This window comes from Mauremys mutica, chromosome 4, assembly GCF_020497125.1.
Source record: "Mauremys mutica isolate MM-2020 ecotype Southern chromosome 4, ASM2049712v1, whole genome shotgun sequence".
NCBI lineage: Eukaryota > Metazoa > Chordata > Testudines > Geoemydidae > Mauremys > Mauremys mutica.
The window spans coordinates 69,426,374-69,443,479 of NC_059075.1; the positions used below are offsets into that span (position 1 = coordinate 69,426,374).

General features: G+C 42.0%; 2 protein-coding genes across 5 annotated transcripts in view; one reads left to right on the forward strand and one right to left on the reverse strand.

Moving 5' to 3' along the window:
- The window catches only part of ARG2 (arginase 2), a 37,467-nt gene extending 35,675 nt beyond the window's left edge, over window positions 1-1,792 (forward strand). For all 4 annotated transcript variants that reach the window (XM_045014207.1, XM_045014209.1, XM_045014206.1 and 1 more), the window contains 2 exons: window positions 29-165; window positions 1,587-1,792. In XM_045014207.1, coding sequence (XP_044870142.1) covers window positions 29-165; window positions 1,587-1,792 — 343 coding nt within the window. The remainder of the gene's footprint in view (window positions 1-28; window positions 166-1,586) is intronic.
- VTI1B (vesicle transport through interaction with t-SNAREs 1B) overlaps window positions 1-17,106 on the reverse strand; it is a 25,590-nt gene continuing 8,484 nt past the window's right edge. Inside the window, exons 2-6 of the mRNA XM_045014211.1 lie at window positions 16,921-16,979; window positions 10,367-10,558; window positions 7,472-7,645; window positions 4,399-4,460; window positions 1-2,308 (exon numbers count right to left, since the gene is read on the reverse strand). Of these exons, the coding sequence (XP_044870146.1) occupies window positions 2,212-2,308; window positions 4,399-4,460; window positions 7,472-7,645; window positions 10,367-10,558; window positions 16,921-16,979 (584 nt within the window). The 3' untranslated portion in view covers window positions 1-2,211. The remainder of the gene's footprint in view (window positions 2,309-4,398; window positions 4,461-7,471; window positions 7,646-10,366; window positions 10,559-16,920; window positions 16,980-17,106) is intronic.

The window sequence follows — 17,106 nt, forward strand, 5'->3', positions numbered from 1 at the left end:
TCAAGCCATCAATTTTATTTTTCTGCAGGAGACAAAGACCAATTCATCTGAGCTTTGACATTGATGCTTTTGATCCTTCACTGGCTCCAGCAACAGGGACGCCTGTTTTAGGTGGATTAACATATCGGGAAGGCATGTACATTACGGAGGAAATACACAATACAGGTAGAAATCAACCAGCAGTGTTTGATTAAACCCAATTATCACACAAGCCTCTTAACCAAGAGCTAGTTCTCTCTTTACAAGAAGTTATTTGAGACATTAACAGGTCACCTTAAACCAGATATGCATTTCAAGTTGCTTCTCTATAACCAGACTGACAGGACTAAGTAGTAAAACTTTACATCAATGATTTTGAAAGGGCATGGTACAGTAGATCAGAATGCTATAGATCCCTACTTTATCTGGCAATGAATAGATGGGGCCAGACTTTCAGAACTTGACACATGCATGAATGACCAGTTTTACATCAGAATTCCTTTTTTGCATAAGTGTGGTAACTGCATATTAAAAATGGTTGCACCTATTTTGTACATACCCAGTTCTAAAAATCTGTCCCTCAGCTTGCAAGTGATCCTAAAACCAAGGTTCAAGCTTCCACTAGGGGAAAAAAACTTAAAGGAGAAGAATGCTAACCTGGTAGTCAGCCCCTGACAATCCACTGATCACTCTTGCTTCCATGAATGTGACATACTTGTTCTATCCCAGAACACCAGTCTTGCTAAAACAAGACTCTCAGCTATGCCCATTTAAGGTACCACAAGCTTTTCAGAATGGGGCAAGGATATCTCACTTTAGATAGGACCTTCGCTCACCAGGGATTGTTATTGTTCCTTGTTTGACAATCTTAACACTCCATCTAGATGTGCTCATATACTGTGTTCTGGACAGATCTGGAGCAGTGTTGAACCTAAGCAACAGGCTCAATATTAAGTGGACAAAGCGGCCAGTGCTATTTTACCAGACTAAGACCTCAACTGCATAACTGCTAGATATTATGGGAATCAGTGGTTCAGTTCAAACTCCAAAAGCATAGCTGAAATGTCAGTAGCCACTTTTGGAGGAAGAGAAGCTGAACAAATCTTTTCCTCATTTTAAACTTCCACTTTTGTGGCTGTAAGATCTTTTAGAATGTAAAGAGGCATTGCTTTCTTGAGTCTACAGCTGGATAGGTGCAGCAGCTCTACTTATAGACAGTTCTCACTGTTTGTTTCATTGCTGTATAATCATTGTACTGGTGCTTGGGAAAGGTGTGGAGGTGGTACAGTCGCTGGTCATAATGTAGACTAGTACTACCTCCAATAACATGTGAGAGGCCCCAGGGGCCTCCCCATTCTGTTCTTCAAACAGGTTCAATATTCACATCTGCTAGCCAGAAGCAGCCTTTGAGCAAGATCCACAGACAGCACTGTGGTTGGAATTCTAGCACTTGGGGATAGACTTACCTTTTCCCAGGGTGTGTTAAAGTGCAAGGGTGGGGATATGCACTTGGTGACTAGTAGAATTCATGCTGCCATGGTTCTGGGTGTGTATCTCTTGCTGGACTTCTGTTCCTGCTATTTGATGGGTTGTTACTTTTTTCTCAGGATTGCTTTCAGCTGTGGACCTGGTTGAAGTAAACCCATTGCTTGGAGCCTCGCAGGAGGAAGTGAATGCTACAGCCAGTCTTGCAGTGGATGTGCTAGCAACGTGCTTTGGGCACACAAGAGAAGGAGCACATACTGTTTTTGATGAACTCCCAACACCTAATTCACCAGATGAATCAGACAGTGAAGAGCAAGTGAGGATTTAGGACCCCCAGGTGGTGGAAGACACTTCACATTGGGCATTCCGGGGCTCTCCTGAGGCACTTGAGTGACTAGATTAATGGCTCTGTGAAATGGAGTGTTTCACTCTTTTTTTGAGACTAGTTTTCTTCATTTGACCAATAACTACTATATGATAAGTTTTATTCATTTAGTCAATTAGAAGTATGTAAATTTAGACAATAAAATAATTACTGTCTATTACCATTACTTCAGTCTTAGTCTTTGCATTTTCTTTGACCGCCATGTCTTTCTAGAGTCAGTACCTGACAGCTCAACCAGAGGACTTTCAACTGGAATAGACATCTCATCCACTTCTTCTGGAGCTATGCCACCCAGTTTCTCAGCTATGTCCATGCATAATCCTTGAGAGACAAAGGGGAACACCAATCTGGGCTGTGCAAGCTCAGCTCTTTCGGAAGAACTTGTAGTAGACCACACCTCCTAGGATGGCTAGTTCCAGGATGATGATGACAGACAGCAGCAACTTGTTAGTCATAACTCTAGAAAAATAAAAGGGAATTTAGGATCATGATGGCTAGGGCTCATACTTGGGTTTTGAGGAATTGTAGGACTATCCTACTGCATATGCTCCAGTCTGGTTTAAAAACATTCTTTATGCAACCACTCAAGTTTCATTGGTAGGATCTAAGCTGAAGTAACAAACAAGCTTTCTTTTGAGAAACTAATGGCCAAAATTTAAGTTACCAAAAGTTGATTTAGCCTTTACTTGTCATTAAGCTTAGAGTACTTCTGTTGTGGAGAATTCTCCACATAGTTCTCAAAGGAGGAAGAAGGGACTAAGCAGTGCTTCCTCCACTAAACACAGCTTTCCAACAGTTCTCTGGGACTTCTGTTACATTCTCCATTTCACTACTTGCAGTAGTGCAGCATTCTCATTACCCCCTCTCCATCCACCCCAGCTAGTGGATATTTCTCACTGTAAGATGGACAGGACTACCTCATGTTCACTCATTACATCAGTTATTTCTTGGGAGTAGAGATCCCCAAGTAGGATCTAATGCCAAGACCACATTATTGTGCATTTATTTGAAACAGCATAAGCCACTACTACTCAGTGTATTGGCCTCTGAACAGCAACCCATTTTACAAGAGTATCCTCTAATATCTTTTTAGCCAAAGACCATTTTGGTAGTCTTGCAGTATCTATAGAGTCCAAGGCTAGCAGGGAGCATTGTGATAAGCTAATCTGACTTGTATAACAAAAGGCCATAAAGTTCCCCACCATAATTCCTTTTGAACTACAGCATACACTTCTACCCATGCTTTTCCCAAAAATATTCATTATTTGTTATGGTCACTAAAAAGTTCATGCCAAGTAGAGTTTACAGAGATGATGAAAGCAGGTCATCAAGAACTCCCATTGCATCAGAGGGTAGCCATATTGTACCCTTTAGAAGAATTACTAGTGGCAAGCTGTAATTCAGTAGCAGGTTAAAAAGTTGTTCTCATGGACATAAGGGAAAGAGTCTTCAGCCCCCCCAAAAAATCCAAACCACCCTCCAGCCTAAAAACCAAATCAGTAGGCTGTTTGGACCAGCTTTGGTAAAAGTTAGGTTAAGAAAACTGGTTAATTTCAATATGGAAGAAAGTTAATGGAGTGTGCTGAGGACCCCAGTTAGCACTGGTGTTCTGCTCTAGAATAGAAGGTGAACAGCACAGATTGTTGATGAGATGAATCATTGATGTGCTTATTAAAAATAATGTAAGAACAGAGGAGCCAACAAACCTAAGTAGTTAGGCACCATGTAAGTGCAAGGTAACTGAATTGACACAAGAACTAAGCATCCATTGGTGATTGCTTCTGCATAGTGAGCAGCCTTTTTAAGCTGTCAAAGGCAAACAATGTTAGCAGGGGATAAAATACGGAGCATTCTATAAATGTATGGTGCACACTGCCCATGAATACAGTTGTCAGCTTGTTCCTTTATCTCAAAAAGGTGTTGAGCTCCAGAAGAGATTAATGGACTAGGGTAGGGAAGACTATATGGGAAAAGGTTTTAAGACTAAGAAGCCTATTAAATGAACAATGGAGTGCCACTCAGGAACTCAAGTTTAACTATTCCAAAGGGAAAAAAGAAAGGCAGTGAAAGTAAGACACCTTAATTTCCACTTTGCTTTTAGCTGTGACAGAGTACCTTTCCCACACCTGAAGGAGCTCTTTGTAGCTCCAAAGCTTGTCTCTTGCCAACAGAAGTTGATCTAATGAAAGATATTACCTCCCCTGCCTTGTCTCTCTAATATTCCTCAGTGAGTAGGTATTGAAAGATTCCACACTTAAATGGAATGTAACTGAAATTTGCCCAAATAAATGGGCTACAGTCTCTCTCTCGTCTATCTAAAATCCCCCAGCAGTTCCAGCTGTTATGGTATTTTAAATTTCCTTTGCTGTAAAATTGCTGCAGCATTCTATCAGAGGGTACTGGGTGATGCAATTCCTGCCCAGTAATTAGTTTTCTGGTTATATCTTACTTTGAGATTTAGAAGAAAGACAATTGTCTGGGATTGGTTATTATTGGAGGCTAGCATTGCTTTAAAGTTTTAAAAAAAGTAAATTCATCACACTACTCACCTTTTCGACATGGAACGCAGGATCTTACGGGTTTTGCTTAAGTTTTCACTTGTGTTCACTAACTACAAAGAAAAACATGTTAGTTTCCACTTATTCTGAAGGGAAATATGAGGCAGAGTCAAACCTTGTACTCTGACCCACAGTCAGCCAGCAGTTGGTTGAGGGTACAATGAATTACGCAAACAGAAGATCTGGGTTCAAGAAGGACCTTCCTGTAATCTTAATGCTCAGACAGCATTGTTGCTTTAAGCATCACCTAGAAGATGGGTCTCAGGTGAGGAACAGCTGCATAATATAGGAGGTTGCCTGTCAATGTTCACTTGTGATTACTCAAGCCAGGGATGGCTCAAGTGTGGTCAATGCCCTCTCTAGGACCAGAGAAAGGCAATAGTATGATTTGTCTAAAATACTGATTTTGGTAAGTTGTCTGATAACATACAATTGGAACAGACTAACACCACCATTGAAAACTTTTTTTTTTTTTATATAAAGGGGCCATCTTTATGAGCAGCAATGTATCATGTCAGATGCTACCCAACAGGGTCATGTGGGGAGGTTACTCTCTTTCATATTATTAAAGATAAACAGAGCATTAATGAAATATGAGGAGGCTACAATTTTGGGAATGACAGCGAGGAAACAAAAGGTTAGAGAAAGATTTAATACATGGGCAGAAAAGGAGATTAACTAATCTATTAGTTGAAAGTTACACATCTACTACAGCCTTTACACTATTCAGTCAAGCAGTTTCTAAATCACCTAGTAAGAAACAAGAAAAACAAATTAGGGTTATATTTTAAAAGCTGTCACATTATAAACAACTCAGGTTTGTGCCTGAGACTCATAACGTGGTCATTACAACGTTCGGTCAATTCTGTTCCAGAAGTTCAAGGTGGGTGGGTGGAGATGGGTTGTGAGGGAAATCAGACCAGTTGTCCTTATTGAGTCAAACTAGGGGTTTGTCTACACTAGCACTTTTGTCAGTCAGGTGTGAAAAAAAGAAATCATACCCCTGGCTGACGTAAGTTTCACAGACAAAAGTGCCAGTGTGCACAGCACCATGGTGGCAGGAGAGCATCTCCTGCTGCTCATTGGGGGTGGTTTAATTATGCCAGCAGGCAAGCTCTCTCCCACCAGCATAGAGCAGCTACACAGGAGACCTTACATTGGCGCAGCTGCTGTAAGGTCCATAATGTAGACGTAGCCTCAGAGCCACTTTAGAAGTGTATGCCACTTGCCCTCCATTTACATTCACAAGCACCCTTGGTAAATGTATCTATTTATGCCTAGGATTTCAAAACCACACTCCTTGTACCTAGTGCTTTCACAGAAATCAGGGTGTACAGATGATAAAACAAACAAGATGTGGTTCCAACCTGTTGAGGCCAACACTAGCACCTGTTATTTTTCCATGAGTGGAATTCACTCATTTCACACAAAACAATGATATGACTCCTATTAGATCCTATGTAAAAAAGGATTTGTGATGGCAGATCTGTACCATTCTGCCTGCCAAGAGTCCCCACTTTTGGCACCTTTTTTACATGGTTGCAAATAGCCTCTGCTCAGTCCTCCACCCTAATAACTCTCCAGGAGAGTCCACAAGTCCATTTAAAAACAGTTCTAGACTTCAGCTCTTTTTGCATATGCACCCTTAACAAAGAAAGTGAGCTTGTATTTATTACTATTTCAGTAGCGGGAACAGCACACTATAAATGCATAACTCCTTGAACAAGTTTAATAGGATGGTATATTCAAAGGACTACATTAACTCTTAGCTTCAGAAGAAAGTAGTTATGACAGATGCAATGTTTCGGAAACAGAATATTCAGGTTACTGAATCAGCTTTATAAATGTTGTACATCTTTATAGGCTGGCTATTGATTGTATTCCTGGATGAATGGATGGTTCCTGTCGGAACTATAGTTAGAAGGTAGTGATGACTGTAAATTCCCAATGCTGAAGCAATTCAGGTAACAAAACTTTTGAAGTTTCGCCTCCCAGGAAATAGCCTATGCTGGTTTGACCTGGTTCAAGAGGCCTGCTGACAGAACTATACAGACAACCCTACTCTGGGAGAGGGAGTCACTTTCATTTCAGAGCTTGGATTTAATGTAACTGGGACGACAGGTAAATGTACACTTTGAGCTAGAGGTGTGATTCCCAGCTTGAAGACCTATGATTAAGCCATCATGCTAAAAATAGAAATGTAGGTGCTGCAATGCTGGATTCTGTTCGTTCTTGTGCATCAATATATTGGTTTACCAAGTTTCCATTACTTTTGCGCAAATCTACTGAAGGCAACAGAAATGCAGCCCAAGATCTAATGAATCTTCATTACTAGTGATACTACTCCGAAATAACCAAAGCTCAACTGCACAGGCTTAGTTTGCAGAACTAGAGGTAAGAACACATCTTCGCTTGTTAAGTGAGTAAATTTGGTACAGAGATCCTGGACACAATGACTGGATCAGAGTAGAACTGCACTTTGACAATGGTTCACTCAAAAAAGAAAGGCTTCAGTGTTTAAAGTCTAACTTTTAGATCAAGTTTACATAGTTTAAAACCACTATTAATAGTTTACATTATTAGTTGTTAGGCTAGTTCCTGCCTTAGCCCCAGGGAAGAGACCTATGGGCTAGATTACCCAATTTCATCCACATATGAAGTCAGGTTGGAAAAAAAAAAAAACCCACACCCCACGGATTTAGCCTCTTCCATTTGCATCACACAGTCAGGGTGACAAAATGACTCATGTTTAAACAGGATGCAGTCACTAGCACAGGACTCAAAGCCAAACTGAAATGAACTCAAATTCCACTTCACAGTTTATTCCTGGTAACAAAGTGCTCTTTATGATGGAAATTTATGGACTGCTAGGCTGAACAAATGGGGGCAATTTTTTATTTGTCAGTCTACAGTCCTCCACCCTAATAACTGCTCCTTCTTCCCAGATGTCCATATCACACCTTTCATACCCAGTAAGTAAAGCACCCAGATCTCCATAGATGCTACCATTCCCAGTAGATTAATGCCAGGCTGTTGTTACAGTGCCAACAGCTTACACACTCACTCTGCTTTTGGTGCGTTCCAATTGCTCTCGCTGGTCCCCAAGTTCCTCGATTATCTCTGTACCTATCTGATCCGTCTCTGCAGCAATCCGGTGTGAACGGTCAATGCTCTGAGTGGCTCGGTTCAGGCTCTCTGTCCCCTGGAGAAGCAACCCCCTCTGCGACTGCAAATGAGTCTAAAAAAATAGGTTTTACTGTTTAGTTATTAAACAAGGGAGCAGAAACATACTGGCTTCTGATGGATTCTAGAATTGAGACGCATCGCTTTATAGACCATGTACCTATAACGGTGACAAGGTCCTTTTATGTTAATAGAAGCAGACAAATCAATGTTTGACAATATATAGTATGTCAACTCTGTATTACGTAATATTAGCCCTTACTATACGTAATATAGCCCTTACTTACCTGCAACATTTCTACAGAATAGGGAGGAAGCTAGAGTTAAATATAACAAACTACAGTAAAAGGAGGAGGAAAGAACAAATTCTCTTACTACAAAGTTAGAAAAGCCAAAAAACAGATTTAAAGACAGATTTCCTTTACATCCTTAACAACCACAACCATAAAATGCAAGTAAGTCACTGCTAGAGGCTGAAATACGGAGCAAGAGATGCTGGTTCTATAATTTAGGTTCATTTGATTTTCCCATCTTAAACTCAGTTGTGCCCCACTCCCTCAAAATAAGTAGACTGGGACTGGAGCAGAGAATTCAGGACTCTTCTTCACTACCATCTGTATCTGTTGTAATATAGGCTTGTTGCATATTACCACAAGCTAGAACATTACGAAGAAATCTCTCTCCAATAAATGCAAAAACTGGGACTAAAGCATGGGATTCCAAGGAGGGCGTGAGGCTGCCTGGCCTTTAAGCTCCTGGCCAGGGAGGCTAGCCCCTGGCCCCTCCCCTGTAGTTACACCACCGCACAGGCAGCGCACCTTGTGCCCACCCATCTCCCAGGCTTTCCATTAAGCCAGTCCTGCTGCTCTGAACGGCCTGGTAAGGGGGTGGGAAGTGGAGGTTCGATAAGGGGCAGGAGGTCCCAGGGGCAGAGGTTCAGGGGGGACGGTCAGGAGACAGGGAGTGGGGGGGGTTTGATAGGCATGGGAGTCCCGGGGGGGGTCTGTGAGGGTGTGGATAAGGGCCGGGGCAGTCAGGAGACAGGGAGTGGGGGGGGTTGGATAGGGGGTGGGGTCCCAGGAGGGGGCGGTCAGGGGACAAGGATTGGGGGAGGGTTGGATGATGGTAAACAAGAGATTGGGGGCGTGAGGGTTTCTCAAAAATTAAAAAGGGGACATGATGCTGAAAAGTTTGGGAACCACTGGACTAAAGGTAATCCAGCAGAGCGACTCAAGGATAGCAAATGTACTCTCTTTAGAAAACCTCTTTTGGAAACAAGATTTCCTGTGCCCTATCACTTGCATGATTTTAGGGACAAATATCTACTCTAGGAAGCCAAGAAAAAACAAGCTGTAGTTAAATAGAAAGAGGCCTGGGGTAGTTCACACACAATGAAAGTACATTCAAAATAGGATTAAAAGGATCATTTTAAACCTAGCAAAGACATGAAAAAGGAGTCAACTGAAGGGTTAATCTTAGAGCTAAAGATGCTACATGTGAAAGGTTTTAAAACATTCTGGTTAGAAATAAACCTGTCACATTTTCCTTCCTTTAATCTCACTTCCCTCTGCCACTAAGGGACACTTAAAAACAAAGATCCTTTTTTAAGTATCTGCTCCTTTTATCCCTACCTTAAGTCATTCCTTCATCTGCAGCATTCACAATTGGTTGCTGTGGAGATTTTTTATGAGGTCACACAATCAGAGGATTACATGGGAACAAGCAGCAGCAGATGGAATGCCTGGGCTACCAAAATCCTCTTTTCATGCAAATAAGTAACCCAAGTGTCAGAGGCTCACTGACCTTGGATCCGAACTGGCCCTCAGAATAGAATATTTTCCTAAACTTTGAAAAAGGCTTTAATCTACCATCCTGTACTAAGGTATTATAAGGGAGGCAACAAATGCCTCATGCTGAAATATCCAGACAAATCAAGGATAGCACCTCAGTCTTCAAAGTTTCCTGGCTTCTGTAGTTTTAGATCTGGTGAAAGGTATCCCGAAGACTAAAGTAATCCAACCACAGGACAGGTGCAGGATGGACAGCACCACAAACTTCCCACACAGATCAATGTGCCTCAGAGCTTTAAGACTGGAGGTGATTTCAGTCTCTATAGTTCAGTCATACTTTGCCTTTAACTGTCTCTACAGTACAAGAAATAAAACTAACAAATCTGGTACTTTAAAGTTTTGAGTGGCCTGATCAATTTGCTACTTAAATAGATGGCTTCTTACATGTACCTGGATTATTTAACAGAATTATTTTAAAGCTAGCTTTACCATTGATCCTACATGGTGCATTTAAATATATACACTTCACTCACCTTTGACTGTAAAATGAAATTGGTCATTTAATTTTTTTCCTGCACTACTACAGTTGTGTTTTCTGTGCTGAAAGGAATGTTTAAAGAAAGTATTTTAGTATGTTTAATTAAAAATTTTTTTTTTTAGGTTTTTTTTAAAATATTGAGCCAAATGCTATTTGAGCATCTCTTAAGAAGCAAAATTTGTTATTTTGAGTTTATTCTTTCTTTCATTCTTACCAAGTTGACATGCCTTTTTTTTTTTTTTTTTTTTTTTTTTAAGTTCCAGGTACAATTTCTTCTCATGCAAAATACTCCCTATTATGCAGAGTAGGTTTACAGCCAGGTTATATGAGCTAAGAAACTAAGGAGGGTAAGGTAGAAACCCTAGCTAGCACAGCTAGCTACAGCTGAAGTCACTTTGTATTACAATCGAGAGTTTTACAATATAGTTAATATCTATTTGACACTCACACACTGCTCATTTTCCATGGAATAGATTCCGTATTTTGTGTCCCCTCGACTTCCAGGGCCCAACCCCAAATCTGTGCTTTTAATCTCTCTCTGGAACATGGCAAGGTCTCTCTTGTAGGTTCGGATTCTGTTCATCATTTGGTTGCGGAAGGACACTGGGGCATATTTCAGTTCTTCTTCCATCTCCCGCAGCTTTGAAGAGAAAAAGTAGTTATAAAAAGTACCACATTCATTTTACTAATATAGAGGGATATTCAAACTATGCCCAACCCCAAGCTGTACTTGCAACTTGACAGGAGTCCAAGGGATGAACCTATTTTGTGAGGGAGGACACTGTAGTTGCCCTCATCTATTACAGAGGTTTAGCAGCACACAAGTCTACACGTCCCAGCAGCTGCTTGGCTCAAGGTGGAGTGCTGCAAAGCACTCCACAAGTCACACCTTCACATAAACATATGGGACAACCAGATTACATGATTCCACAAGCCTCATTTTGTCTAACCCACATCACAGGGTTCGTACTGTGTTAAACAGTCTTCCCTCAAAAGAGTCCAAAAGTTAACAAGGTAAGTCCCAACAGTTTTATAACAGTATCATAGATATTCTCTGAATTAAGATCTCTAGTTTACGGTTTCATTTCTTGAGGTGAAAATATTTTGAAAAAAAGTCATACTTGTCAGTATCATGTCATCAATACCTTCCATAATTTGATTTGTATTGTTACTCACCATCCCAATAAGAACAAGAGAATACTAAGACACTGGTATACACGTGTACTCTGGTACACGACATGGATTGGGGAATGATTCAATGAAAGAAACTAAAGCCAAAATTATAAGGTTGATTTTCTATATAACATTTTGATAGTTGTATTCTGTCCTTTTTCACATTCTGTAAACAGTTTTAGGTTGGTGTCAGGTTCAGGTTTCCAATTAGGTTTAGGTTAGGTTTCCAATCACATCTACACAAGCGGACAGGCCATCAACCAAACTTCCTGATCTAAACTCTGAGGGGTTCAGTACCATCTCTAAATAGGACGTGTGATTAAAGCTGGGTGAATAACTGATTTTTCAGTTTGCTGGCAGTTCCGAAAAGTTTTTTTTAAAAAGGGGGAGGGGGGCCCTCAACCAGAAATTTTCTGGAATGTTGGGCAAATCAAAAAAGTCAACAAAAATTTCATTCTGGTCAAACAAAATGCTTCATTTAAAAAAAAAAAGTGTCCAGCTCTATTTTGAGCCCTGAGTGGGAGCATACAGATATATGGATCTCTACACCAATAATCCTTTGACAGATCAGGAAAGAAAGGCAATTACTAGAGATTCATAGTTTAAGGCCAGAAAGGACCATTAGATCATCTTGTCTGACCTCTTGTATATCACATGCTATTTCACCCTGTTACCCCATATTGAGCCCAATAACTTGTGTCTGGCTAAAGCATATCATCCAGAAAATCCTTCAGTCTTGATTTGAAGATATCAAGAGATGACAAATCCACCACTTTTTCTAGTAGTTTGATTTTCAAATCTACTGTGTCATATTTCAGAGATTCAAACAAACATGATTCTTAAAAACTACAAAAACCCAAATGATACATTATCTCAAAATATACGGGGTCAAAAAGAAACTTCTGGATTGTCCTGTGATGGACAATGCACATCAAGGCTAATGTGAATGAAATATGCAATCCATATATCTAGTACAGCAAGCTATTGCACTAGTGTAACTGACTACTATGTCTGCAAAGCTATATGGTGCAGTAAGTGGAGTTTAAAACAAGTATGTGTTCCTATCGGGACATAGGTGTATACTCAAAGAAATAAAATTTTAAAAGGTAAACATTACATAATTATGGAGCAGAAGAAATTTTAAGCCTATAGTGTTATTTGTTTGGGGTTTTTTTTTTTTTTAAGCTGTAAAGACATTTTTGCGTTGCTTTACCTCTTCTGTTGCCCCAATAATCCTGCATCGCAATGTTCTTTGAATGGCTCTGCATATTCACACTTATGGGTATTGTGCCACCTGGTGCTACCTAATGGTAGAATCTTCTGCAAGCAGTGCCCATTAGAGTGCACATGCACCCTCTTCTACCCCCTCCTCAGCATTTCCAAACATTCTGAGGGTGAGGCTATATAAGGGGCACAGCACCCTTTACCACTTCAGTTCCTTCCAGCTACTGTGCCAGACAGAAGTGAACCACTCCAATCCATCTTTGGATCCAGGATTTTCTCCACTGTAGTGCCAGATAACTACATAAAGAATTAAGTGCAATTTTTAGTGTAATAATAAATTTAGATAGTTTAGTATAGTTGGTGAGATTCAGTTCCTTGTAACAGCTGAACTGAAGAAAAAGAAAAAGCCAAGATTTAAGAGGTGTGCTTGATGCCCAACTGTCTTCCTGGAGACAGTGTGATGTACCCTGGAGTACCCAGGCTTGTAAGGCACCTCACCACTACCTCCCCTTAGAGCTGGGGTTTTCACAACAAAAATTTTGGTGGCCTCAGAGTGTGGTCACCAACTCTTGCTTGTGGCCAGTCTGACAAATTTTCCTAAAATACTTAATTAAACTTTAGGAAAAACAAATAAATATGCACACACAAATTACAATGATTTGGAAATATATTTGTTGTTTTTTGGGTTTTTTTGCAGACTCAATAATAAAAATAATGTACAGCTGTATTTTGGTGTGCCTGGCCCCCATTGCCTCCCCCGTCGCCTTCCCCAGCCCCCACCTACCCCCCAGACCCCATCACCCCCTCTGCTCCCCCACATTGCCCGAGCTTCCTTCTGCAGTGTCACACCCCAGCCTCACCCTGCTCCTTGCCTCTTGACCACCATGGTGTCCAGTAAGGCCAGTCCAGCTGAAGCCCAGAGCTGGAGCCCTATGGCTGGAGGAGCTGAAAATGGAGCCCCGCCACCCCAGGGGGTGGAAGCCAAGAGCCCCACAGCTGAAGCTGGGGGCTGAAGCACCAAGCCTATTGGTAGATCCCCAAGGCTGAAGGGGAGTTATGCTCACCCCCTTGGCCCCACGGCTTTGTCCCCTCCCCATCTCTGCCCAGGAGGCTGTCGTGACTGCAGGAAAAACCTCTGGGGGCGCATGGGACCACATTTGAGAAATGTTGCCTTAGAGTGAAGGAGTCTTGTCTGTGCTCGCTATGGATCAGCTCCCTGAAATCAAGAACTCTGGCAGCACAAGCACTACCTTCCAGGCCTCCACAGTCTTTTCTCTCTCTGTGTAGGTAGTGATAGGTATATACCAACCCATCCCAACTCCCACCAGTTCTTAGAGTACTCCCTGCCCCTTACCCACTGCATACTCAGAGTTACCAGGTTCTGTTACCAAACAGCAGTACACATCAGCTTGTAAGTTTCAACTCAGGACAAGCACCTCACTTATCACAGCACTTAGGTATATTTAAGGAAAACAAGAATAAGTGATAGTAAGAAAGAATATTGGAAACAAATGATTACATACAAAACAAAATCATAACATGTTTTCTAAAGACTAAACTTAACAGGTTAACCTCCTGTATAAAGAAGTTTATTTCACCCAAAATCTTCCACAGTGTTTTCAACCAAGGCTGGCTGAGACCCCACTTTCATGAATGCAGACAAGCCATCCATTTACTTATTCCTAGGTGCAGGATACCTGAGTGTTTTCTTTGCCTTCTAGAACTACATCCAAAGTTTATCATCTTTCCCCACAGACAGGATAATTCCTTGTGGCTTGTTTATGTCTGTGTGGTCCTTTCCTGTTTACTTCACATCTCTTTGTTAAGATTTGACTTCAGATGTAAATGGGCATCCATTGTGTTAGCTCACAATGCTTAATTTACATCCTGAAAGAGATACATGTATCTTGCCTCCTGTCTGGAGAAACCAGTCTAAGGCATGTCACCTTTTGGTGACCTGCTTTTACCTTAAGTGCTTAAGAACATAATTTTCTGGAACAGATACATAACTCCTTGAACAGTACATGCACATACATTTCACAGTGATATTGATAACCAGTGACACTGGCTTTCATTTGAGACCTCACACAAGATTCTTTGGTGAACTAGAATCTACATACCTGTAACCCCTCTGTATCCCTCTTTTAACGACACTAAGGGTACGTCTTCACTACCGGCCGTATCGGCGGGTAGCAATCGATTTCTCAGGGATCGATATATCGCGTCTCATCTAGACGTGATATATCGATCCCCGAACGCGCTCCTGTCAACTCCGGAACTCCACCAACGTGAACAGCGGTAGCAGAGTCGACATGGGGAGCCGCGGACGTCGATCCCGCGCCGTGAGGACAGTAGGTAATTCGATCTAAGGTACTTCAACTTCAGCTACGCTATTCACGTAGCTGAAGTTGCGTATCTTAGATCGATCCCCACCCAGTGTAGACCAGCCCTAAGATGTTCTTGGGTCAGAGGTGGATGACCATGTTAGGTATCTGAAGGGTCTGGGAGAAGGCTGCTCTCCTTGTGGATATTCTGCTTGCCAGGCTTTCATGCCCAGAGTGCATAAAGTGAGGCAGAATAGACTACAGCTGCTTCTGCTTAAAGAAGCTCTTGCTGGTAAACCTTCTGGTTCCAGATCAGAAATCTAACACACCGGTTCAGCTCCTCCAGCAACCCAAAACTGCGTACAGCTTCCAGGATTTTGGGATCAGCTCCGGATTTATCTGTTAAAGCCATCAAGACTTTGAAGGCACTCTTGGTGGGAAAAGGTCAGCTGCCTTCCAAGGAACCTAGAGCCACATCAGCAGCTACAGCTAGATTAGTTCCAAAAAGGAAGGCAAGGGAGAAGGACAGCCATTCTTAGCAGTGCCAGATCCCATGCATCACACCTATTGGAGCAGTCCAAGTCTGACATTGACTTCTGTGGTTCCGACCCTTAAACCTAAATCAGCTCTAGTTCTGATGGAATATCAGAGGCATGGGTCTGAGAATTTCTCTGGATCAGGTACTCTCCACGTTGGTGGGACTGGCTCCCTCCTCTGCTCCTGTTCTGGGACTGCGATCCAAAGACATTTTTTTCTGTGGTGGCTGATGTGCCATCCCCATTCTGAGCATTCCACGAATCCGAGTTATGGATAACTGGCAAATAGGCGTTACAAGTTCTACAGTCTGATTCTTCTTCTCAGTTAAGGAAAAGAACAGAGATTATTAATGTCTCTCCAAATCAATCCATACCTCCTCCTAAGACTTCTACAAGGTCCCCACACAGATTTTTCTCATCTTTTATTCCTCACCATCCTCTAGGTCCATTGTCGTCTCCTATAAAGTCCATAGCAGATCCTAGGTCTGATCCTCATTTAGGGAGAGAAGAATTAAGAGACTTGATTTGTTCATGCCTTCTCAGCCTGGGTTCCCTCACTCATTTACTTCTCTTATGGGTATGTTTCCAGATCCCAGCTACTGGAGGTACTGGCAGTCCTGGATTCCACGGCCTTATTGGGTTCCACCACAGGAATACTTCAATCATCCTTCTTATGAATGGAAAGATGATGTCTCATCTGATAAAGATTTGATATCTGGACAATCTTTGGATCTGATTCCACCACATCTGCCTGCAAATCAGGCAGTTGTGCCTGACACTTTCTGATTTCGGCCACTCCTCAGGGTCCTCTGTCTTTTCAGGCAGTAGGAAGCTGGTCTGCTCAGCTGCTGGTCCAAGGTCCTGCAGAAGGCTCTTCTCCCTAGGAGAGATGTACACTTCCTTCCCTGGTGCAGCCCAAACTGAGCAGGGCCCTGCCTTTATACTTCCTGCCCTGTCCCATTACTTCTGGTCAAGTGGGTGTGGCGGGTTCAACTCCACTCACCAGGGGGAGGATAGTGGTCCCTCACTCAAGTCGGAGGTAGACCACTTCACCTCACCGCACTCTGAGGCCATCAAAAAAAAAAAATCATTGAGAGTCTCTAGCCTAGCCTTCAGAAATGCTATGGGCAGGTGTAAAAAGGGGTGTACACACATTTTAACAAGCACTACTTGGAGAGAGTTCTACCGTTGGGTGCCATGAGCCAGCACAAAACCCATAATTGTGAATATACAGAGTCAGCTTGATTTTTACTGCTCTGCCCATTATAGGTTTCTGGCAGAACAGGATTAGAATGCTCAGGATCCATAACATGTTGATAATCGCACCATTCCAGGAAGAAGAGGGGATTAGACTGCCATGTTCAAAAGATTCTAGGATGCAGAACTGCAACAGAAGAGAACGTAAAGCAGGAATTCGCTACTTATCTCTTGGGAGTCCCCCTGCAAGACCAAGAATCCTAAGGATTCTGATTGCACCTGCAGCATTCTGCTTTGCTTGGTAACTGTGAGGAGACATTTGAGTTTAATGCTAGTGAAAACTGCAGACTTGACAGTCTTGGAGAATGGAACCATATTTATCTAAACAGGTAAAACAGGTAGAGGATGTGCCCTCCACACTAACCTCATCACGATTGAAGCACAAGGACCTGACTAAACCATTTCTAAGGAGAAAGGGAAATAAAAGTGTATGGCTGATGTCACATTTGGGCTTCTCCCCAATGTCACAATTCCAGCCACATCCTTACCGTTTCATTTGCCTCCCGTTGTTTCTCATCAAATTCTCGTATTAGTTTCTTCTTCTCTTCTGGAAAAGAAATGGAACCACATCAAATATGCAACAAAGAAATTAAAACAGATCTCAAGCCAGCATAGGACGGGAACATCATACAGAAGACTGAGTTAACAGGAAGAGGCTGACTAACAGTACACCA